The 25,536-nt window shown below is 36.9% G+C and overlaps 1 protein-coding gene across 1 annotated transcript in view; it reads right to left on the reverse strand.

The window, feature by feature from the left end:
* Positions 1 to 25,536, reverse strand: part of Qless (decaprenyl diphosphate synthase subunit 1 qless) — a 36,445-nt gene that overhangs the window by 7,176 nt on the left and 3,733 nt on the right. Inside the window, exons 2-4 of the mRNA XM_071773664.1 lie at positions 5,436 to 5,588; positions 2,753 to 2,886; positions 1,399 to 1,540 (exon numbers count right to left, since the gene is read on the reverse strand). Coding sequence (XP_071629765.1) covers positions 1,399 to 1,540; positions 2,753 to 2,886; positions 5,436 to 5,588 — 429 coding nt within the window. The remainder of the gene's footprint in view (positions 1 to 1,398; positions 1,541 to 2,752; positions 2,887 to 5,435; positions 5,589 to 25,536) is intronic.

A 25,536-nucleotide genomic window follows, 5' to 3' on the forward strand; every position in this document is an offset into this window, starting at 1 on the left:
CGACTGCGATTCGCGTTATCGCGCGACACATATCTACAATATGCGAACATACAACAGTGTCGAGTTAGTGACATTAAAGCGACAAATTTTATTGCAAAATTGCAATGTCGCAAGATCGATATAAGCGGAAAAATGAGAGGTGATGCTTCCGTGCGACACTGTTTATAGAATGTTTATGTTCTTTTAATTAACGCTGTATGTACAATGTATTAATGTTGTATTGCTTAACTTAAAGTTCAACGAGTAAACTTTATTCCGAGAATGCTTGTTTTAAGATTTAAAGTTCAAATTTTTTAACTAAAAATCGATCAAAACGAAACCAAACGGGAACTGAGCGTTTTGTCGATTATTCCTTTCACGTTGATCTTTTAAATTGTTATACATTAATATCATTATAAATATGTTATATGATTACGTATTCTATGGAATGATTGATGTCTTCGAGAATTTAGAGCATCGGCAGTTTAAAATTTTTTAATTCCGAAATCGCTAACACTCCAGACAAATAAACAAAATGTTCATGAGAAGGAAAGGAGAGAGAAAGAAAAAGTAACGATCACTGATCAATAGGTTCGCACGTTCTTGACCTAGCGCAGTCCCATCGCGCTTTCATTTCACTCACCAGCGGCATATACTACGCACTTGTGTAATTAATGTCGATGGTAATTGCAACTCAATCATTCGCGACGCTGATCGAAAGCTAATTAATAAGCGCTAGAAAATGTCTCTCGCAGCCAGTAATGGAAAAGCGCGAATGAAATTCGAGCGATTGCGAAAGTATACACGCCGCATGTTAATCGTGCGTTTGAGAGTTGAGTTTTTCGATCGTGTCGCACGCGTCGCGCGCCCACCGTCGCGTTCCAACTGTCGATTTCTAATACATGTAACTTCAGCGTGCCAGCCTGACTCGCGAACAGTAGCCGCTTTCGAAATAGTTTTACATCGTTTAGTACCCTACGGATAGCACTTGATCAATTTTCCTATCGCGCCGCCGCCGCGCCGGTACCACCGAATTTTCCACATTTACAACGGACACACGCGCGAGCCAAGATCCGCTTCCGGTTCCCAATCTAGAAAGCAAAAGCCGGCGCTTGGTCATGAATCGCATTAGCCTCTTTCTTCCCTCGCTATTTTAGAGAGAGAGTTTGAGTTTCCATCGCCGTCGCACCGCTAACCATCGCGTAATAGTCACTTTCGATGATTTTTTGATGCGAAATAATTTTTCATATTTTTTTTACATATATTTATATACTTAAATATATATTATTAGATTTTGTATTTTCAATATTTTATATTAACGAAACGAGAAGAGATACCAATTCCGAGAAATCGATAAATGTGCCGTGTAGAGAGCCACGTCGATCATTTTTGGAAATCGGAAAATGGGTTATAGCTTACCTTCTTTTGACTCCAGACAGCATTGACTGAAGGTTTGCCACGACGGATGTCTGACTGGTCGATCACATCGTCGTGCAATAAAGAAGCGCTATGAACCATCTCGGAGATCATCGCTACTTGTCGTTGCGACTGCGAGAGATCGCTGAAAAAAATCTCTTTGTTGTAAAACAAATCATTTATCTATCGTGGTTGCCAACATGCGTAAATATTACATTCAATTATTAATAATAAATTTTTCGTATACATTTTACATAGCGATAAAAACTTGCAAACCAAGTTTGTCGTTTAATAATTGTCAAAGCAATGTCTTTAAAATCCTAGGTTTTTGAAACAATTTTTTCGAATATTTCTTAAATCGATCAAAAGTCTGTAATTTATAAGACCCAATTCATACAGGTCGAAGTTATTGAATTAAGAATGAAAGTATATGTGCGTTTATTTTTTTAATTTTCCGATAAATTTTAAAATCTTCTAAAGTAGCGCCTAGAATTTTCAACGAGACATCACTTCAGCATAAATTCAGCCTAGGAAATTATTCTGTTTAAGAAGATAAAATATCTGTTTCAGCCTGATAATTTCCGCGCCTTTAATATAGACTTTGACAAATCATTAACTTGATTCGCTTTCACTCAGGGGGGAAGGAGGGGGTATCCCTGAGATATCTCTCAGGTATCTCTCAAGTAATAATCGATACATAATAGAATCCTGTCTATGACAGAATCACGCCTAAAGTCTAGTACGTTACGACGCGCGTTAACGCGCTTCTCATTCACGATGCCGCCCCATTCATATGCATTCATATGTAGTATATACTCGTACAAAACGCACGGCCGCCGCTTTCGTAGATATCTCTAACGTACCACTTTGTCGACACTTTTAATGCTTTCTAAACGTCGTGAGCATACGTTTTCATACGCGCGGAGGTTCACCGTGCCACGCGTAGCGTTAATAAAAAGACTCTCTCACCCGCGGCCCTCATAATCACAAATTTTCTAACGAACTTTTTCTAACGTTGCTCAGTTAGAGTTAAAATCTCAGTTATAAAAAATCGATTCTTCGTTATTTGATAAAATAGAAGCAAATGATATATGATAAATACGTTGACGCAGTTTATATATTTATATGTGGTACTTTGTTTTCTCGGGTTTTAATCACGCAAATACATCATCTTCTACGCGAAACCCCTTCTAGTCTTTCCTCTCTAAAAAAATGTTAATGTTCTTCCAACTCGAGAAAAGCAGAGAATTACGTCTTTGCCAGATATTTATAGCTTCGGACGTGTAATTTATAAATGTTTATCAAGATTCCTTCGATAAATTTCAAAAAATGTTTGTAGAAACGCGTCCCCACTTACTTTCTTCCCTTGTGATAATTAATAGCTCGTGCCATGAGTATGGTGAACATGGGGCGCACCGCTTTCCCCTGGCCATCGAAGTAGTATGTGCTTATGGGTTGCAGCTCTTCTTGCGAGGTGTTGTTGATAAGTTCCTGCAATAACATATATTTCCAAATATAGAGAACGAGATCCGAAGATCCGCGTAAAAAAAAAAAACTCAAAGTCGACGACCGCGTGATTATTGATGTATCTATACTATCTATAGGATAAGCTAAAGTATGGAGCAAGAACGTGAGCAGATTTCGTGTTACATCATTTGTAGAGTTTTAAAATTATGTTTAATAACCCGCAGGAGTACAGAAATAATTTCGTGAAACTTACACAATTTATTTTTTTTTTATAAGTTACGCGCACGAACTGACTCCCGTTGTAACAATACGTCAAGCTCTTTAAAGTAAAGTTCGGATTAATTCTTAATCCTCCCCAGCCTTAAAATAAGGCGAGGATATAAGTTTTTGCCAGTTTCTCGCGTTCTCCCGAAGCGTAGTTCACTAGTCCTCTTCTTTTTTTTTTCGATCGGTTACAACTCAAAACTATTCGAGCTGAGTGCGTAATCAGAAGAGAAACTTGCCGCTCTTGTGACCTTTCGACAGTATCGGAACCCGTCCCGCGCATCGCGGATTAAATATGCGTCAGACATCAACTGTCTCCGTTGCAATAAACGAAGGAGGACAACGAATCGATCGAGACGAGCTGCTTTGAATTCCAGGTGCGACACCGGTCGAAAGTTCCTCCTGGAATTTGGCCAAAGCCGAAAAGAATGCGCGCATCCGTCACGTCTTTCGGGTGAGCTATAGCATCAATGTCGCTTTTCGCACACGCGACCGGAAGTCGCGATTCCTGAGGCGAACCCGAGGAGGTTCGATATCGCCCGAGTATCGTTACTGTGCCCGCGATAATAGCCGATTTCTCTAACTTTCCTCAAATCAAGTGACGAGCCAACGTTGAAGTTATACGACGGTTCGTTGAAGGCAATTTCTTTTGTTTCGCCAACGTCCGCTAATGCCGACAATTTGTCAAATCATTTCTATCTTGAGATACCGACAATTTTGGTAATTAAGAATTCGCTGATGAAATTTCGCGACAGTTTAAGATGGCGAGATTCCGCGCATGTTTTAATACGATAAACGTACGACAGAAGCGTCTTCATATATAGATTGGGCAAATTTCACGCCGTTTGCCGTACGCGAACGGCGATCGTGAGTAAAAGTTCTCTCCTCTCGACCATATGCAGACCGTGAAGTCGAGCTGCTTTCGCTTGCGGGCCGGGGCGCCTTAACCAGAGGCGCCGCCGCGTGAAAATTGCACGGCTCCTCATCAATATTTATAAACGCGCTTCTTGACAATTGTTCTATGTCACTGAAGAAATGAAAATGAAATGTCCGAGTTGCGGCAATCCAAGCGTCACCCACTGATTAGGACTAGCAAGATATACATATATATGTATACAACGCGCGTATAAATTTTGGAATTATAATTTATTTAAAGAATTAACTGTAACAGAATTAAAACTTTAAACAAAATTTCATGACCGAATCAGAACGATAAGTATTAGCATAGTACAAAAGAAAAAAAGCTCATCAAAAGATAAGTATCTACAAAATACAAAGTATCCACGAAATCAATATTTCTTCAAATTTAAAAAAATATTTATTTTTTAAGAAATGTTACTTCTAAAAATTGACAGTCAGATAAATTATTGTAAGAAGTGATATTTTGTAGACTTGAGAAAACTTAGAAAGATAAATAACAATTAAGGACTTTTTAATGGACTCGATTGGCCATCATCGTCAAGACATTTCGACCATGGGTTTTGGGTCCTTCTGAATTTATGTAAATAAATTATATATATATATATATATATATATATATATATATATAATTAAAAATGAAATATAGATATATATTTAATTAAAAATCAATTTAAAAAAATACAAGAATACTATCTTGAATGTAATTCTGGGAGAAATCGATTATCGCGAAATTAGAAAAAATGTCTTTACTCTGGATTGATGGAAGCTAACGGAGCTATCATGCGAAATCAAAGCGACTCGATTACGCAGTTTTGTCTAATTAACATTCCTTTTTCTATGCATGCATTTTTTTTACCGCACCACTGGGCTTGTCTTAGGTTGGCCGGCACAATTTCACAATAGTCCAGGGTACGTAATATCGATGAAGTCAATTACATAAATAGCTGCTAGGCGGTGTTCCGTTACTTCCCGAAAGTTTCACGAGGCTATCCATGTGAATGACAATCGCCTACTCGTAGGAATGAGGATTAATAGCCTTCGGCTTCTTTTATGTAACTAATTCGTGTATTGCTCTTCGCGACTAACAGCAGATCGTTCATTGCAATTTTTTAGTTTTTACGTAATTATTACAGTTGTTGGTTCTCGTGAGAATTTAATAAAAGAAAATTCTGATCCTTTACGGATTGTTCGAATCTCTAAAGCGCTCGAATCAACTTCATTTTTTATAATACATCGATAAATAATAAGTATACTGCGGATAATGCGGCTGAGACATTGATATTTTATTTATTACAGATTTAACTTCTTCAAGGAGAAAAAGAAAGAATATAAGCTGAAGGCGCGTAAATCTTATGAAGTTTTAATGAAATTAAAGTAAAAAGCATTACCAGTTGTATCTCGTCGAACAGATCCTTAATATCATCCTCTACGAGTCTATAAGGATCGATTTGGTAATCGGGCAAAGATCCAGGCATCTGCGTTTGCATAGTGCTCGTTGCTCTCGCGAGACCTATCCTGCTGTCCCGCGTATTCGTTTTGTTCTGCAAATGGAAAAAAAAGAAAGTTCCGTAAGTATTACGTCAAGTATTGACCATAAACTTATATTATGCCATCAGGATTAACTGCGTAATATCATCAGAACAAATATTTACTCTGTTCGAGTTTCAAACGTGACCACCATCGAATATTTTTAGCGCCTCGTATATATATTGTAGATCTTTTTAATTATAATATATATATTTATATATATTATACATGACTTATTTAACTATTATTTAATTAAATTTTAAAAAAGGGGGAAAGAGTATTCGTCTCTCAATGTTCTTATGTATGTATCAATATTATCAATATTACACATTTAAGATATTTATCTAATAAAAACCAACAAGAACAGCAACGCGGCAAGAAAAGAAATAAAAAGTATTGATTTGCTGTTGCCAGTATTTACAGCTGTGATTTACAGTTGTGATTTACAGCCTGTTATTAACTCTTTTTTTCCATTAGTCCAAGATTTGTGTTAAATCGCCGTAAAAAATGTCGGGTTAAACAAATCGATTGACAAGATAAAACGGTATTATAGGTGTGACAGCAGTAAACACGTTATGAGTAATTATTTAACGCGCAATATTATATACCGCGTTAATGTGAGCGGAGATATTTCTCTCTCGGATACATGTCCGACGCAACGTATGATTTACTACTATCGCGAGTCTGACCCTATTCGAGCAACTACTACTCTTGCAACACGTCCGTCGCGTCATAGTTCTTGCCGCTCGGAAAAGAACGCGCTAATTAAGATTCTCTGATTATGCGTTTCGTGAGAGCTAATAATGAATGCTATCCATTCATATTTCAAGCCGACGAGTTTCATATTTATAGACTACAAATACGTCTCTCGAAGAAAATGTCGCTAATCAATCGTAAAGAAAAGAAACCTGGGGGAAAACGTTAATTAGCACTTAATGTTGATAGTAAGCTTTGAATGTTTGGGGATAAACGTTTAAAATAAAGATACACATACATTTAATGGAATATATGGATGTTCGATAAAGCTATAGAACTCTGAGTTATCATTATATTCTTGTAATAATTTCTCAACATTTTTTAAATACATATACGAGATCTTTTTTTTTACACATTATTCACATTCGTGGAATCTAGCCGCGCTTGAGCTCAAGGATTGCTAGATTTCACGAATGTGAATAATGTGTGAAAAAAATCTCGTGTGTATTAAAAAAATTTTGATGAATTACAACAGGAATGTATAACGATAACTCAAGAGTTTTATAGCTTTATCGGACAGCTTATCAGCGGTTTGCTCGGAGGCGAAGGCGAAGGAACGGCTGCATTCTTTCGCTCTGTACACATCCATTATATATTCCATTAAATGCGTATCTTTATTTTAAATGTTTATGCCTATACAAGCGCGATTATTTGCATAAGGAGTTATTGACCGAACCTATTTTCCTTAAATAGCTGTCTAATGCTGTCTTCGTATATAATAGCAGTGGTACGCAGGTGCTTACCAACACCTCGTGTTTCCCAGCCGTTTGCTCGGAGACGAAGGAACGGCTGCATTCTTTCGCTCTGTACACAACGATGTCCCCTTTCGTCATCGAATCTCACGATCAATGCTCCACGATTTCTTGGCATTCGGTATCGTCGACGCGACTATATATAGCCGAATTCCATTCCACCAAAATGGAATCTTTTATGTAATCGAGGTAGTCTAAATTTAATAGTTTATTACACAAAAGCCTTCTTTTCACACTTTATTACACAAAAGCCTTCTCAAAAGTTCTTTTCTGTGGTAAACATGTTTCTTTGGTAATATGTTACGCGATCGCATTTATGCGCACGTATAACGAATGAATAGCAAGAACGGCATCAATAACGCGGAATAAAAAATTATAAACATGTTATAAAAAAATAATTCCTTTCTAAAAAAAAATTAATTAAATTTTAATCTGTTACATTGTGAGTCTGTTATATAATCTACTATAAATATACGACCGATGTAAATGTTTGGCACACCGGAACTAGTATGAAATTTGAATTGCAGATTAAGAGAAAATTTAAAGGAGACGATGATGAAACTAAATAATATAATCATATATGTCATAGGCCATAATCGCGTATATGTTATAGGTACCATAAGCGGTTGGAACACTTTTGTTTTCTAATGCAGACAAATCTAACGCCGTGCAACGTTTAATTTATCGTATAGCCGCGCCAATAACAACACTCGCAACCTGCACCGAAGTATGTATGACGTAATACATGACTGCCGGCGACCGGCAACCTTGTGAATCCGGCCTACGAGAGCCTGAAAATTAGCTTAATTATGTTGCACCGATTTCTTGAGCGAGCGCGGCGTATCGCAATACTTAACGCTCGTTGACACGAATCACCATTTTTTTATTGCAACCTTTCAATCCTGCTAAAACAATGCGTGTCGTTAACCCGATTTGCGTGCACAACCGTGATAACTTGTTTGACCCTGGAAAGCAACTTTTCTTACGGCTTACTTGTGCTCGCGCTAGAATGTCGTCTATAATTATCTTGTTAATAAGCTTTTACATAAGCTATATAAGTGCAGTTGCTAGTTTGCGACTGCAAACGAGAAAAAAAAATGCTGAACGTAACCCTGACTCGAATCCTTTCGCTCACGTCGGCGTCGGAGTGATTGTTCTTAGACAGCATTAAGTTGAACAGGCCCTAAACTTGCACTCTTCCCATGTGATGTGACCCAATAACATTGCCATATGTATAAAATACGCACAGACACGCAAAAAATCTCCTCGCAATCTTACGTAACCCCATTAAAATGCTACAGACAACTTGATGTGAATTTCTATAAGCGTAAATGCACCGCTGCTGTATAATGAAGTCGTTGTATAATGAAGTCGTCGATATTTCGAGACAATCCCATGGTCCAGGATGTCATATCGATGTTTTATTTTTAAAACGATATGGGCCGCCACTTTTTTTCGTCAGGAGGATATGCAACGTTGAGCAATCGTGTTTAATGCGTGTCCATGCATGTCTGATTACCAAGCACTCGTGCACGTATATATCCCCCCCCCGCTCATTACATTCCTGGATAACTAGCCGTAGCGGCAACAGGCAAGTTCACTGCATCTGACTTTTACCGGTCTCCCGCGAGCGTGTATCCGACGTCAAGGCTAACGCCGGAGGAAATCACGAAATCGCAGGAAAAAAAAATAGAAAAACGAGCGCGGGCAACCAGCGTGAAACGTTCCGCACCAGCCTACAACTTAGCCTAATGCCCATTATTATTAACGGTCCATTTGGCGCATTTTCCATTTGCGCAGTTACGCCGATAATAATCGCTGCCGAATAACAAGCGCGACGTTTTATCGCGAAAACAATGCTCGAAGCAAACAGTGGTCATTCGTACGACATAAAATTTTCGACGTATATTTTCGGAACGTAACTTTCACGCGCGCGAACACGGCCGAACAAACGCTGGGCAACGGCAGCCGGGGAAATTGGGGTAACGGCATGAAGATGCTGGATGTGAAAGCGGTCCATTGTCTCCGTAGGCGTCGCCGCGTGCGTCGGTCCGCGATGTCGTCATCAATGGGCGAGGATTTTTCATTCATGAACGCGTGATTCGCAAAAGAGCGTCTCAATTATCGCGCGACCGATAATATGCCTTCCGCACACGTTTGATTCGCCATGCACGTAGAATGCGCGTCGACTTTGTTTAACATGCGTGATGAAGATGCATGCCCGGGCCTGCCGATGGGCTGGATCGCTATCGAACGATTATGAAAGCTGTCTGTCACGTGATATCACGTAACAGTTAGCATAACTCCAAAGTGAAGAGCCACACTAGGCCGTAATCGGCATACCGGGACTTTTCTTAAATCCTGCTGGTGTGCTTTCTCCGGTAAATCACAAGTGTGAACGAAGACCTGTCTGCGTCCATCATTAGCGGCCCATAAAGAAATGTCGAATGTCTTCTTTTACATATTCTTTCATCATCAGACTTATTGTTAGACTCAGACTTATTAAGTGAATCTTGTTGAAATTAAATATAAGTGTCAAAAGGTTTATAACTTCCGTATAATTAACAAAAAAGCTTTTAACACGTTACAGAATAACAATTAAATAACTATTAAATTTGAAAAAAATCAGCGACTATCCTTTAAAGTCAATTTTAAGCAGATTTTAATAGAATCTTAAAAGACATAGCTTAACTGCAAAAATATATATAGATCTAAAAATTGTGAAAAAAAGCGCGATGTATAATTCCTTCGATATCTTCGCTTAAAAAGAATCATTTGCTGATAATCAGAAATATTTTTATCATATCCGTTCAATTGGGATGTCATATCGGTATCCCATGCACAAGTAGCGTCTGCGTAATTAATTCATAAATAATTCAAGAGATGAAGACATTTTGTTGCGGTTACCGAGATGTAGGAGAAGATACCCTCACGCGTTACATCGATGATCTAAAGAAGTAAGAAATCGATATTGCGAAATCGCGTGCCTCCTTCGAGCGTGCCTCTGTCGCAACGCGCCGAGTCGCACCTACGATTAACGGCTGAAAGGAGCTAACTTGCGTATAATGAAGAAAAAGGTAACGTCAAATGGCAGATCCCTTGCGGGAGGTCGCTATCGACGTGCGTCTTCCTATTACGGCTGTCCGATTTCGTTTGGACACTCGATTCGTTGCCCGAACAAGCGACAGTATAGGCGATAAGATAGGCGATGTAAGTATAGAAACGCGAAGGGTGAATCATCGCGTTCGTCAAACGCGATCTCTCGCCGGCGCGGCGAGTGATGGCCCGGTGGAATTCCCGGATCGAGAATTGGGTGGAGCTCGATGAATCGTCTATAAATCGAATAGTTCGGGTTCGGCATTTCTGTAAGAGGAGAAAGCGCGATTACATGATTGAACGCTGCCCGGACACTTGCCGTGAGGTGGACTGTGGCAATGCGACGTTAAGTATAAACTTGGCCGGGAATCCATCAGCATGGAGGGAGAGAAACAGTCGCGACGGCCTTCGACCCCTCTCGAAGCCTACGATATATATGGAGGCGCGACGTAAACGAGCGTATGATGAACCGTTGCACAAAGAATCGTAATTGAAAAGGCCGCCAGTTGCTCGACGAAACAAAAGTGCTGGTAATAATCCCTCGCAAGTAGGAAGAATACTTTTTCAGAGATTACGAAGTGGAAAGAGCGAGGGGGAGAAGGAAATGAGGAAAGATCATTTGAGAGCAACAAAGATAAGATATAAGTACACTTGTTGTGCCCTGTGGCCTTGGTTGTCGGAAATTCAACATTAAGAGGAAGAGAGATTAGTATTTTCTCAGATATACTCGTGACGCACATTTCGTGCTAACTGTGATGGTTTACATCTCATTTCGTAAAAGATATGAAACGGAATACTTTCATTTCAAAATAAAGATAATGAAATCTCTTCGACGTGTTCGAAAATTCCAAATATTATTTCGCAAGAAAACTTTCTAAGAGCATTGTAATGAGTAATTATCTTCTAATTAAGTCTTAATTTCTCAATCTTAAGTCACGTAATTTTTTGTGTAATTATTTGAGATTTCTTTAACCAGTTCACCGGTAATGACTCATATATGAGCACTGCATTGCCATGAATAGCTTTGCTAATTTTCAACGGATTTGCATTAAACTTGATATTTTTGGGTCGATGATAAATACGAAATTATTCGCTCTCATCAGTTTTGGTATAAAACGTTGATTTCGGGTCCAGTTAACTGGTTAACCGATATTTCAGCGGTGTAAACACACGTAAAACGTATAATGCAAACCTGTGAATTTTATCACACACGTAAGTGTAATTTGTGCAACGTGAACGTGAATATAACGAAGGCAAGAATGCGCAAGCACAGTGTATGTCTTACAATTAGATATACTCAAAATTGTTGGTTGGCTCGGTAGCATAGACCTTCTCTTCAAGAAAGAGAAAGAATCGTCAAGAAATTGCTGCAATGTCAGTTGAAACTTTATAGCCGCAGTAATAGAAAACGCGGTTGAGAAGGTAAAAACGAGCGCAGAGATACTACGCAGTCGTTTCAAAATCGCAATCCGAGTTTTTATTGTGTAAAATAAAATGTTATCTTGCGTTGTGACTAAATAAGTTCAATCTTGTAAATAAAACTTACAATTAGAAAAAAAAAATACAATAATAACGTATCATTTCGGTTTTTATCAGGTCAAAATTGACAATCAGTAAAAGTAAAGCAGAATAGAAGTAAAATAGAAAAAGTCTAAGAGTTAGGGGCTGCGCACAATAAAAGGAATAAGGGGAACAGTTCAATATTAATGTATGAAATTCATTAATATATGTAATTTATTAACACAGAATAGACAAACAGAGGAATAGCGCTAAGGAACATCAGTAATGAAATTTTATTTTATTTCTGTACGCCATATGCACAATGAATATGTTAATATTAAAGTGTTCCGTATTCTCTGTTCCCTGTTCCCTATATTCCTTTCATTGTGCGCAGCCCCTTAATTTCCTGTTTATATAGTGCAGTAAATGAAAGATTTAATAAGAAATAATCTTATACGTTGACTTCTTTGTCAGTATACTCTGACACATTCTGTATCCACATTAATCCTTCAGCAAGCATAGAACGCGACTCTCTCTCTCTCTCTCTCTCTCTCTCTCTCTCTCTCTCTCTCAAAAGTGCAAGGCCGGAGTTCAAGATGCATGACGACAAACTACCCGTGACATAAGAATTAACCGACGACACGAAATTTTAACCGGGAGCGAAGGACGCTTTCACCTTCTTTCACCTGTTCTTTATAATTGGAACATGATATTTTGCCCGTGCATCGATATTTGCATATGTTACTCGGACGGGAGCGGGTTATGCAATTAAAAGGACCGCACGTCAAGCTGAGCCGAGCCGAGCCGAGTCGATTGCAAAACGAAGCCATAATCATTAACGAAGCAATAATGGCGAACGGTATGGAAACTGATGTATTGTTGCGATTCTTGATGTGCGTGACGCATTACGCGAAAGATTTGCTCGCCTCCAGAAACAACTGCTTGACACGCGAAGTGCATGTTGCCAAATCTTTGAAGTCTTTGAAATTTCAACAGCCGTACTTTATTTGCTCGTCAGGAAAATAGCTTTCACCTCACGATCGGCATCCAAGTCTCTTGCTACTTTCTTTGGAAAATCGTTTCGATAACGTTCGCAGCAATTAATTTGGCATTTTAGAAAAACGTTTTGAAAATTCCAAACCTGTCCTATCTAATATATGACACAATCTCTAATAGGCGACCTAGCAATCAATAACACTTTGATAAATAAATGTGATTATCTGTTTTAGACAACTGTAAAATAAAATTTACAGGACATAAATATATATTATCATTGAATAAATATTAAATATACAGTTGTATATTTATATAATAATATAATTACAATATAATTTAAAAATATATAAACAAGGTGCTCATTGCTCGCATTATTATAGAAATATGTACTAATTCTTCTTTTTTAATAGTAAAAAAGGATTAGAAAATTAAATTAAAATAAAATCCATTTACGGTCCGAGCTTGGATCTTAGTAGCCTAATAATATTTCTGTGTATATTAAACATATTTTTTTACAATTTTAGTAAACTGTGCGCCGACTCTGAATTGTCAAACTTACTTTGATTGTATATCATAACGGTCTTATTTTCTCCTATTATTAAAAAATCAAACTCTACTGAACACGCGCTATTACAACTTATCTTCGAAATATCCGATAAGATAAAAATATATTATTTTCCCATAGGTTATCTATTAGTTTCAATAAACGAAGGCATTCTTTCTCAAAAGGAAAGGAATTTCCGGGCGGGACAGGTGAAGAATCAGCATGAATGAAATCGTTGCTCGCCCAGTGTACTTTCGGAAGGAAGAACGAAGAGGCTACGCCGTGGATACGCCGCGTTCTCGAAGAATGATATCGAATGTCAAGAGACGTAGAGTGGGAGAATACACTTTCTCCGTGAACGTTGGTCGACCCACATTCTGGAATCGCTCACCGTGTTCATCGATGCTGATGTCCGTTCGCCGATGAACGCGGCGACCGACGCCGACGGTGTGCTCTAACGCACGTATCCGATCGGAGGAATCAAGGTCACTCTCACGATTCTCCACGCTCTAGGACCAAAAGGATCCCTCAGAATCCCTTTGGTCCTAGAGCGGAAAATAACTGATCCCCTTCCCCCGCCCCTATATTCCTGTCGCATTTTCGCGTTAGGTATGTACTATGCACCGTATCGTATCGCGCAATCACGCGCGTAATTGCGCGACGTCAATTTAATTTAAACGAAAAATCCACAATTTATTTTTCCTCTATATCGCCTCGAAGAATGCCGTTGAAGCTTGAGGTAATTATTTCGGTGAAACTTTTCATGACTGAGAGAAGTCTTGATTTAATTATCCGCGGCGTTTTCTCGGTAACGCCTAAGCACGCGGCATGGCTAACCATAAACGGTTACGAACAACCAGAGGAGAAAGAGCGAACGCCAAATGCACCATACATGGGCGCATGGTAAAAGTTGCTGGCACGCAATTGGTGCGCACAATATTCCCGTACGTTTTCGCTAATGTATATCGGAGTTTCTATTTGTTCTGAGATGCGTCATTACGTCGATCGAGGAATGTTAGCGTCGATACGTACATCGGTCTCCGAAATACCAGGAAACCAACACACAAAACACCGTTTGCTCGTGGCACACAGACTGTTTGGGAAATTTCATGGGTCAAAAAAAGGTTATCGCCTTGAAGGAGTTATGTACACTTCATCCGAATTGCGGTACTGTTACGTCCACGAGGTTCTCGTGCGTGCCCCGAAACACGTTACGTCTATACGCATCAATTATGCAAATCGTCGGTATGCTATTGACCATTGATTGCGTGTTACGTTGATGATACTTCGGGAGCGTGAGCATATTTCAGCGCAGTATCCAACGACTTCTCACACGCCATCACAGGCATCGCATAACATAATGCCTGTCACACGCATTTATGCACGCGTCAAAGATTCTCGTTATCCTCAATTCCTGAGTTTTACGTCTTCATCGTCGTGTTACAATTTTGAGAAAGAACATTAGATTAGATTTAGAAAGAAAAAAAAGATCCCGTCGTGCCGAGATAAACTTCTTGCACTAAAAAATAGGTATGCTTTATAAACGATAAGTCTCGATTTATCTTCAGACATATCTTGTGTATTCAAATGCATTCAAGAATAATTGCTACTTACATTTAAACGTTTATTGCGTCCGCGATATAACTGGTAATTCTTAACTAGGCAAGGATACATTTACATGGCCCTTTGTATGTTATATGTCGCAAGTACCAGATTACCTTGAAAATTTATATAATTAACCGAAACCAGAAACAATATGGGACCAACGACCATATGACGGCGTAGTCCAAGCGGATGCTTTGAATAATCAAGGTCAGCACGCATTCCTCGAGAACTTTCCACGGACGTTTTGCCGTGGCGAACAATCGTCATCCACTTTTCCCTCTCGCAACAGGCTCGGCCGCCTAAGTCACGTAGCCGCCGAATGAATGGAACGGTACTAAAAGACGGAGGAGCGTATTGGACGCATTAGCGTATCAATCGCCGCGTATATTCTTCGTCAGAAAAGATTTGGAAACGGTAATCCCATCGTAAACGTTGTTATATTGTCCCAAGATTATTTGTTATCGCGAGACACTGCAGGTAATCGCCGCACGAGCGGATACCGAGATAAAAAAGCGTTTCGATTTTTATTGAATTTTCTGATTTACGTAACAGGCGAATTAAAGAAGAGATATTTATAGAATACTATTTTTATATATTTTAATAAGAAATTTTATCACATGCAAGACAAATAACTCCAAATCACTTGCACTTTCAAACTTTTCTCCAGAAAAATGTTCTTGCGTATGTATGTGTAATTTTATTTGATCTTTTTATTTACGCGGTACATAAAAGTGACAGGTAGTCGAGTTTGTAATGTAATTTATGGGATTCAATAAATTTAAACGGCGGCATCGATCGCTTCATCACTCTTGATGCCACGCGAACGTGTTTTCGATAATCGAATGTGAAGTCATTTTAGATTCATTAGCGTCAAAATTATGAGCGTTAAAGACGTCGTGTGTCTGGTACCGTAGCGTCTCGTGAAGAAATTTTAGCAATGTATATATGTATATCATTAACGCGGGACCTTTCTACGCAACTTCGCGTTGATTGGAGAAAAGGTCTACGATTATTGGCATAATTAAAGATCAGATTTACTGCACTGTGATCGGGCTTGATATGAGAATGCATATGCCGGTGGGAAGTTACCAAACGGGTCCGAAGAAAGTTTCTTGTAGATCAAAGAGGGGAGTGAAATAAATGGCGAGCGTTTGAGAGGAATCCGATGAGAGTTTCGAGGAGGGTCTTTCTCCTCCTTGGTTCCTTCTCGTGTGAAATTAGCTACGCGTGGCTGAGAGATTTTATTAACATTTCTCTGCAGTATAATGTCCGAGTTCCTATCACTCCCGCGATCTCAAAGCGCTCGCACGAAGCGAAAGATTTCACTAATCTTCGTTGGAGATAGTCTCCTCTGTGCGCCGCACTGTATCACTTTATATATATATTACTTGTTATTTGTAATACAAAGAATTATTAAAAATTATAACTTTATATATTTCTTATCCTTAGATTTTAGCATAGATATTAATATAGACAACGTGTGAATTGTACGACACAAGATGCAGCGTTATTTAATATATTTTACTGTTGCATAAGTGCACAATTATAATTTTGTTTGTTATTGTTATTAGCATTTTGCGTTAATATTATTAATGACACAGTATTGTTAATATTTAATTTTTCTATAACATTTTATTTAAAATTATTATTATTAAGGCACACAATAACATTCGTCAATTCATATATAGATTTTAATTGTCCAGTGTGTTATTTCTGTCTAAATTTTTAGAAAAATGATTCATTTTTTAAAGATATGCATCTTAGTAAGCTGGTTCCAGATTTTTCGCTATTTCTACGTTCGTGCTCGAAATAATAGCGCAATTTATGTTAAGATCGCAGATTGGTATCGCGCAACGGATTACGGGGTACTTTATGTAACCTTTAAAAGCCAAATCACATGTTTTGTGATCTGAATTATTTAACGCTACGCGTCTGCCCGTCATTACGAGGCTTAATTGAATTAGTTACCTTTCACTCGTTTGAACAGCTGTTCGCATTGCTAATTGCTCCGGATTATTAATTTAAGAAAGCGGCGATTTTGCAACAGCATGATTTAAGCAAAGCCACGAGAGTTATTTGTCATCAGAAAAACAGCTGTTCTACAAGAAACAGCTTCTGATATAAAAATAAGAATTATATAATGCGCAAAATTTACGAATCGTACACCTTAGGTATTACCAGATTTATAAATAGAAGGCCTGTTCGTTTTAGCTGAACTTCTTGCACGGTTCATCTTTCTTTTTTTTCTTTTCATGTTGCAGAGAAAAGGAGATAAGATAAACCGTGCAAGAAGTTCAGCTAAAACGAACGAAACCTTAGTCACTTATTGTTTCACATCAGATATGATATCGGAGAGATAAATATAGTTTTCATAGCGCGCTGATTTTGTGATAAAAAAGGTAAGAGATATATATTATATGACGAAGCCGTTTAACTTCGACGAAAGACAAACATCTAACTAAAATGACACTACACCGAAAAAAAAAATTTGGTTGAATTAACTGGACATCTGGTGGAAAATGAACGAACCAGATTCTTCCAATTAATGCAACTAGAAATTCCAATTAATGCAACCAGAATTCTAGTTATGCAACCAGAATTCCTATTAATTCAACCAGATTCTGATGGTAGATGCAACCAGTATTTTCTGGTGAAAAATGAACGAACCAGATTTTTTTTCAGTATAGAGATTATCGCACATTTCATTAGTATATATTGCAACAACATTTGACCGATTTTAATGAGTTGTCAGTTTTCGCCGATGCGTGAATACAAACAATAATTATGCCGTCTCGGCAGTACTTGACCGCGTCTCCGAGCCGTAATGGTCTCATTAATCTACGCTAATGAAGTCACAATTACGAAGTTACGAGTCCATTCCAAAGTGTTAATTACAAAAGTTGACAACTAATATTTTAAATGAAGCTAAAGGCACTACACGTACACGATTGAATAGGAAAGTCGATTGGTATATAAACACTCCGAATAATCGGACAGTCACCCGCATTTCTAACGATAAATCATTTGTAATTGTCAGAGAAAGCTGTATATTCCTGTATCAAAGTTGAGAAGTGAATTATACTCGCGTTGAAAACGCGGTTTATCTTCAAGAAGAGACTGGGTTTTTCTCTCTCGCGCCGAGGCACTTCGGTTGGAATTCCATGTAAAACGGAGCTGCTTTTTTGAACTCGAATCGAGACCTGCGCGAGACGAATAAGGTATCCGACTGGTCGCCCAACAGTCCTGTATCAAAGTTGAGAAGTGAATTATACTCGCGTTGCAAACGCGCTTTATTTTCAAGAAGAAACTAGGTTTTTCTCTCTCGCGCCGAGGCACTTCGGTTGCAATTCCACGTAAAACGGAGTTGCTTTTTTGAACTCGAATCGAGACCTGCAATGTGCGAGACAAATAAGGTATCCGACTGGTCGCCCAACAGTTAAAAAACAAGTACGTAGTACGTAATCGCTCAACTTTTACCGCGGCTCGCATTCGGATATCGAGGGCACCTGCGTGCCGTTCTTGTCACGGAGAAACTGACCGTTTCATCGCCGAAGGAAGGGTCGATATATATATCGTTTATCTTGCGCACTCGTCACGTCCTCCGTGATCTTTATTAATCTCTGTGGCGCCGCAATTGCACTTCAGATCTCAAAAAGCGATTCGTGCGATACTAAATCTTTTATGAATTAATCTTTTATAGATTAATCTTCTATAGATTTACGATGTATACATTCTTTTAAAGTAATCTTTTTAAAAGAAAACAGCGATATTTGAAATGTGTTGGGAAGATGTGATCAAGGTGAAGAAGAAATGTTGACATTACAATATATGTATAAAACAAAGCATTAAAAATATACATGTATTTCAAAAAGTTTAAAAAATAGTTTAAAAAATATACATGTATATGTATATGTATTGAAGTATTTTGCAGGTTAAAAAATAAAATATAATGCATGCAATAAGTTTTTTTAGAAATACCAATGTCATCTACTTAATTATCATCAATTTATGAATTTTTTTAAAAAAATATGTCATCTGTCTAATAAAAAATTATCAATGACATTTCTAAAAAATGTGCATACATTATATTTAATCCTTATAAAACCTGCCAAATATTTTATTTAAAAGAATTTCTCTCAGAAATAATTTTGAATATATTTGAGAATTCCTTCAATCTTAATATTACACACTTTATTAAATAAAACGCTACAAATTATTAGAATCTCCGTCGCAGGTTCTTAACGAGAACGCTTCGCATCTTTGTTGAAATCAATAGCACGTAATAAACAAAAAAAAAAGTACAGCGGAGTCGACGACCTGTCATGCTACTTTTCTCCTCAAGGATCTTTGTGGATACAACTTTGTGCGATGCCGCGAGCCTTGGAATCGCTGCACGATTCGACTGCAAAATGAGGCAGCGCCAATGATCGTTATGTGCGTTGCGATGCCTCTTTTAATGTCTTCGAGACAGTTTAGCAGGCGACTTGCGCGACGTCCGTTTGCGATTTACATTTAAAAAAGAAAATGCGGAAACGCCACGTGGGAGTCAAGGGCAAGATGGACCGATTCCGGTTACTTTTTCCTTTTTTTTTTCTTTCTAGCGGAGATACGCTTCCGCGGGTCTGTGATTTCGTCAACCTACTTTAAATTCTTGCCAGACAAATCCTAGGATAATTTTTTCGACGCTATCGGCGGATTTCGAATTTCGTTTTTAAGCCCGAAGTTACAAAAGTTATTTCCAAATCGTCTTCAGTCTATTATTTTAAAACGTGTACTGTCGATTTCGATGTATCCATTAATACTCGAGGAAACGTAAATCCTGAAGGATATATTTGAATACAGCCTAAACACACACATATTATCCTGCGCTACAGCGGAGAAAGTTCTCTATACCTGTTGCGTGTATTTGGAGAGTATATATTTCTCCGTTTTTGGAAGACACAAGGTGATTGAACCACTTCCCGTTGTGAAATATGACGTTTTGACTTACATGTTCAAACTTTTTTTTCTCTCGTAATGACAGTGAGAAAACGCGAGAATAATTGTTGTCTCACTTGTTGCCCAAATAATTCGAAGACCGTTAATAAATATTACATTGTAAATATATTTATCTCGAGAATTATCTCTAAAAATATCAGTTACAAGTACAACGCAACATTTTTAAGAAGATTAAAAGTTATAAAAAGATCATTTCTATTGTTCTATCATAATTATCTTTATTTTTGCCGTATGAGAATATTCGTAAATTTGATTTTGCAATAGCTGCCTATTTTTGTAGACAAATAGGTATGCGACGATCATCATTTGACATATGGTAATATGCGTGAAATTTAGCGAGAAAGCGGATATTGCCAGTATGAAAGTAAACTATAGATAAACTATAGATCCGGAACTAGCAGGTTAAATTACTATCTCTGGCGAGGTACACTTCTTCGTAAAGGTTAAAGATTATTTCTCCCGAAGTGGAATTACACTGTTGAGGAACGTTATAATGTCAACAATTATAAGCGTTGGTTAAACAAAGCAATGTCAATTTTAAAAAATTTCTACTTATTTTCGCGTAAAATTTTCCTTTTGTATTCTTCGTTGGCGAGATAAATTTACGATAGGAGAGAAAAAAATATTTGTTACTATGTTAAAACAACTGGAAATATTAATAACGGTTACCAGAAATTGTTTCCTTTATCGAATGTACATAATATTGTTTAATTATTGAACATTGTATTATTTATATGTAATTTCTCCAAGATTTTCTTATACACCGTGCTCGTTTATACATTTCCAACGTATTGTGCAATATTAGGGATTCTCTGCATAATAATGTTAAAAATTCTTTTCATTTATGCTAAGGAGCCTTCATAAAATGATTTCATCATCGTCATCATTATATATATATCTTATCATGCAATCTAAGCAATTTAAATGCTGGTCTTATCCCTATAGCTTTGCAATTTACGTCGATAGCTACGTGCCGTATCGCGCCTTCAGTGTTCATCATGCATGAGACGCATCATCTGACGCACTTCAGGGCACACATGAATCAGACGTGTACTCGCGTCAATTTTACGCCTTCACGTCTGAAGTCAGGCATTTCTGGGTCGAGTGCATCATACATATCCAGACATTCAATCGTTACGACTGCTAATTGAAAAATGCAGAACTTTTTTCTTTTTCATTAATATATATCTTTTTATATTTATTAACTTAACATTAACCTGTTATTTATAAATTGTTATTTATTTCTTATTGTCCTTTAACTTTAAACTTTATTGTCGTTTAACCTTTTGCGTATCTCATATACATACATATATGTATATGAAATATTTACAGTTATTGTCAAAGTTATTTTAGAGACTTGACTAGAACCCATCCATTTTCCACATTTCACCGAGAGATCGAGAGGCATCCGATCGCCATTAAGATATTGATTACACTATGGCCATCACATAGACCTTTCTTTGGACATAATTTAGATGTCTTTTTGTTGCTCATTTTAGATACCATGGATAGTTAAATAAAAATTTGCTAAATACATCATTATTATCGTTGTTGGATAGATTAAAGATTCATATATGCGATTGTGCAATTTACCGTATTCGGACATTCGCGTCGCGTTACTCTAACTTCTTTTATTCGTCAATTTATCTGCAATAAGTACAGTTAGTCTGTCCTTGAAACATAATTGCATTCGGATCTTCCTTCTGTAATATCTCAAGATCGTCCTCAAAGCTCAGAGTTAGCATAATAATATACCACAAGCAATTATACGCGTTCTTGAAGCGACGACATCCTTTCTCTCACCTCTTCGCGCGATAACATCTAGTTATTAACTCTACATTGTTTTCCAAGGATACACGATTCAATTGCAGAGTGACTGTAGCCACGTAAACTTCCTTTGTACAATAATGAATTCTTATTTGTGCTTTCATTAATGCACCCCCGCCACTTGTTTCTAATTTAGTATAATTTTGCTAATATTAAAAATATTATATGAATATCATATGTTAGATATTAAACATTTTTAGTCAAATAATTGGCTAACAATTGCAGTTAATTATGCTGCACAAAACTGATATTGTGTCTTTATTAACTTTTGCATGTGTTTTCATATAGCGATAATACTTCAAGTTTTTCGTATTTTCATAAAATTATATTTGAAAAAGCGTGACTGACAAATCGGAACAAATGCGATTGTCCTGCGATATAAAAAATTATTTTAATAATTTGTCCTAGAGGATAATTAAAATCGAGAGATTTTAACATAAAAATATCGAGATTAGAGTAATTTTTAATAAAAGCAACGCGATTATAATGCTGGGTCTTTGCGATATGTGCGCATACAGATCAGTTTATTTGTAACTTTAACTTTTCATGATATGACCTGGTGTTGATTTTTATTGTTCTATTGATTATGTCTTATAGCTTGTTTTATGCACTACCAAACAAAGAAGTATTATATTAATATTATTCACGTTTATTAATTTTATTGAATTCAACGTTAATTTATTGCTTTAATATACAAATATTCGACCTATATGAGTCGAAATATCCACAAAAATAAGTTGAAAAATCAGAGAATTAATATATTATTTTTGCTTGAACATTGTATCATTGGATTTACATCAAAATATAACGAATTACAATTGCGAGTAATTATAGATTTTATAATAGTTTCTTCAGGAATTTCAAGTCATTTTGAATTGCTTTATATAACCAACTTTTTCTTCTCTCGAATAAAAATTAATGGCCGGTATTCATAGGCCGGTATTCATAATCAGATCTTATTTCAAGACCGTCTTAAGTAATATCTTAAGATGCTAATACGGCTCTGTGATTGGTTAATGACATCTTAAGATTGTACTTATAATGGTCTTAAATATAAGAACCGACTATGAATACCGGCCATAGTCCGTTTTTATTTCAAAACCGTTTTAAGTACAAAATATGATTGTAATGACGGCTGCTAATATTATAAAAAAAACCAATCGAGAAAGAGACGTGATAAAAGAAGTAATAAAAGAAGTAGTAATGAAATTCGCTAAGTAAAAAACAGAAGTAATAAAATTCAAATCGACGTTGCAAACTCTTTGTTAACAGTTGACCTTTAACGCACCATGTTTTATTCTAAATATCTGTGAATCATAATTTACAAATGAAAAAACTGAGACAAAATTTTAATGTCTTAATTAAGATAAACATCTTTTATGACCGCATTAGATAATTTCACTATATAAGAAGGCGAATTACGACGTAATTAATTTCGACTTAACTTTCGCATTTTTTTTCTTACTAAGTACTTCTCATCGGTGGCAGCTAAAATAGTTTTGTGCCATCGGATGGGACTTATTCTCTAAAACTCACTTTTATAAAGATTAATTATTCAAGCACAGGTTCTTCAAAAATAAAGTGCGTTACCAATGCACGACCTAAGCACTTCCGTTATTCGGTCCTGGTATAAAGTGCACGTATGTATCTGCAGTATCTGCATACCCGCACGTGCAGGAATGCATGAATATGTTGACAATACAATTATTCTTGTTAACCGAACGAATTACTGCGAACGAATTAGCCTGTAACGAATTAGCATAGAAAAACCGTGCCTCTTCTTACAGAATGTCGAATGGGCAATTTGGTAAAATCGCTCGGGGAGATTATCGATCGCAAAACTTTGTCCTGAAATAATTATCGCGAATCACCATGCTCTATAATAATGCACCGACAATGCAACCTGCTTATTTACAAGCAGGTTGCATTGTTATGCGTTATTAGAGCATCACTTAGTCTTAATTTCCCGGTCTTCTCCTCCGTAAACATTTCATAAGAGATCTCTATAATTACAAAGTCTTTCAAAGCTGTTGATACAAGCTGTTGAGCATTTAAATTTTCTAAACCAGCCGATATTCTCCATGATAATGCTCGTGACATTTAGCCTTTATTTGCCCAAAGGTTGCTCATTCACATTAATTCTGATGCGTGTAAAGAAGTATACCTATCAGCATTCTACATGTGTGAATGCAAGCTGCGTCTTAAAAACATCACGCAGAACCATTGCATATTTATCGCACAGTCCAAGAAAGATTTTTGGCGTACAAACGTCAAAACCGATTACGCGCACGAAATGTATAATTTTTTCCTGCAATTGTATATACGGGATTTACCGGCCATTCTATTTCTGTCTCCGGCACTTGCGATTCAAGTCCGAAATTTATTTTAGTCTTAGTGCTTAATATCGCAGTTGATACTGTGAATACAAAGAGTCCCTTAATCGTACAATGAGCCATATTGTATTGTAAATCTCAAGTACAAGAAACAAGAAATAAAATGTCATATAAACGTAGACTTCTAGATATCAATCCACACAATAAACAAGGACAAGACAAAGATAAGATAAATGAAGCTAATCGTTAATTCTTTGTTCATCTGATTATTTAAAAAATAAGAATAAAGTTTAAAATGAAAAAATATATAACACGTATGGATTACCTAGGCGTTATTTACCGTTGTGTAACAAATCGAGAAAACGATTTTCCAAATGTCTGAAAATATGAACGGGAGCACCTTGATACTTGAAATTTGACGCACTTTGTTCATAAATAGAACAAACGAATTAAATTAAATTTCATGTACATGTGAATCAGCAAGTTGATGCTTATCGTAGAACCGTGAACGTAAAATTGCGTGTTTCGCAAGGGAAAACGAGCGCAGTTACTGCATTTTTTTTCTTATAGGAAGGACGTATTAAATTATTCTCTGGTGTTGCTGGTGCAGCAGAGTATCAAAGTTCTCAAGATACGATCCGATATCGTGATCTTAAATATCTCTTCTGATTTACTTCCTGCACCTTTCGCCTCTACGTATACCACGGTTAAGTGCGACTGAACGTAATAGAAAAACCAATCAGCCTATATATCGCCAGCGCTATTCAATACCATTTACGGATCAACCGGTTCAAGTTTAAGCAACAGCAATTTGAATAACGACGCGGTAATAAATCGACCTACTTGTAAGAATGCATTAGCTGCAGTAAAATTACGTAATACGAACTTCAAAGGTACAGAACTTGCTTAGTCGATGCAAAGCGAGATTAATGTATTCATTTGTCTTTGCTTGATTTTATGTTAGCAGAGATTGCGTAAATAAAATATTACAACGTTAATTTGCTTGTAGATAAAGTGTACAGAAAAACGCTTACAATTCTGAAACTACTATACTTTAGCGTTCCATAAATTTTCAAAATAATTTACTTAAAATAGTCTAATTATCTTCGTCTTCTCTAGCAGTACAATTACATTTACGGATAGATATAACAGATATGTATTTTTGGGTTGATACAAAATACAGAAGAAATATATTGAGTGAGTGAGAGAGAGAGAGAGAGTGAGAGAGAGAGAGAGAGAGAGAGAGAGAGAGAGAGAGAGAGAGAAAGGTGCTGTAATCGGGAAAATTATGAGACAATCAATGAAAATATATCAGATATAAAATACTACAAACAATCGCAAATTTCTTACGCGACTGAATGGCAAGTAACTCTAATGGCTGAGCCATTATTTCTATATATATGTATATATGTATATATGAGAAAACATATGTATAATATAATATATCTCATTTCATAACAAAATATTGTTAAATATGAAGAAATTAGTTTAACAAGAAAGAAAGATAAATCAGAGAGAAATGGAGCGCGTTCGCTTATCAAATGCATCCTCAAAG

Source organism: Temnothorax longispinosus, chromosome 1 (assembly GCF_030848805.1).
Source record: "Temnothorax longispinosus isolate EJ_2023e chromosome 1, Tlon_JGU_v1, whole genome shotgun sequence".
In the NCBI taxonomy this organism is placed as follows: Eukaryota; Metazoa; Arthropoda; class Insecta; order Hymenoptera; family Formicidae; genus Temnothorax; species Temnothorax longispinosus.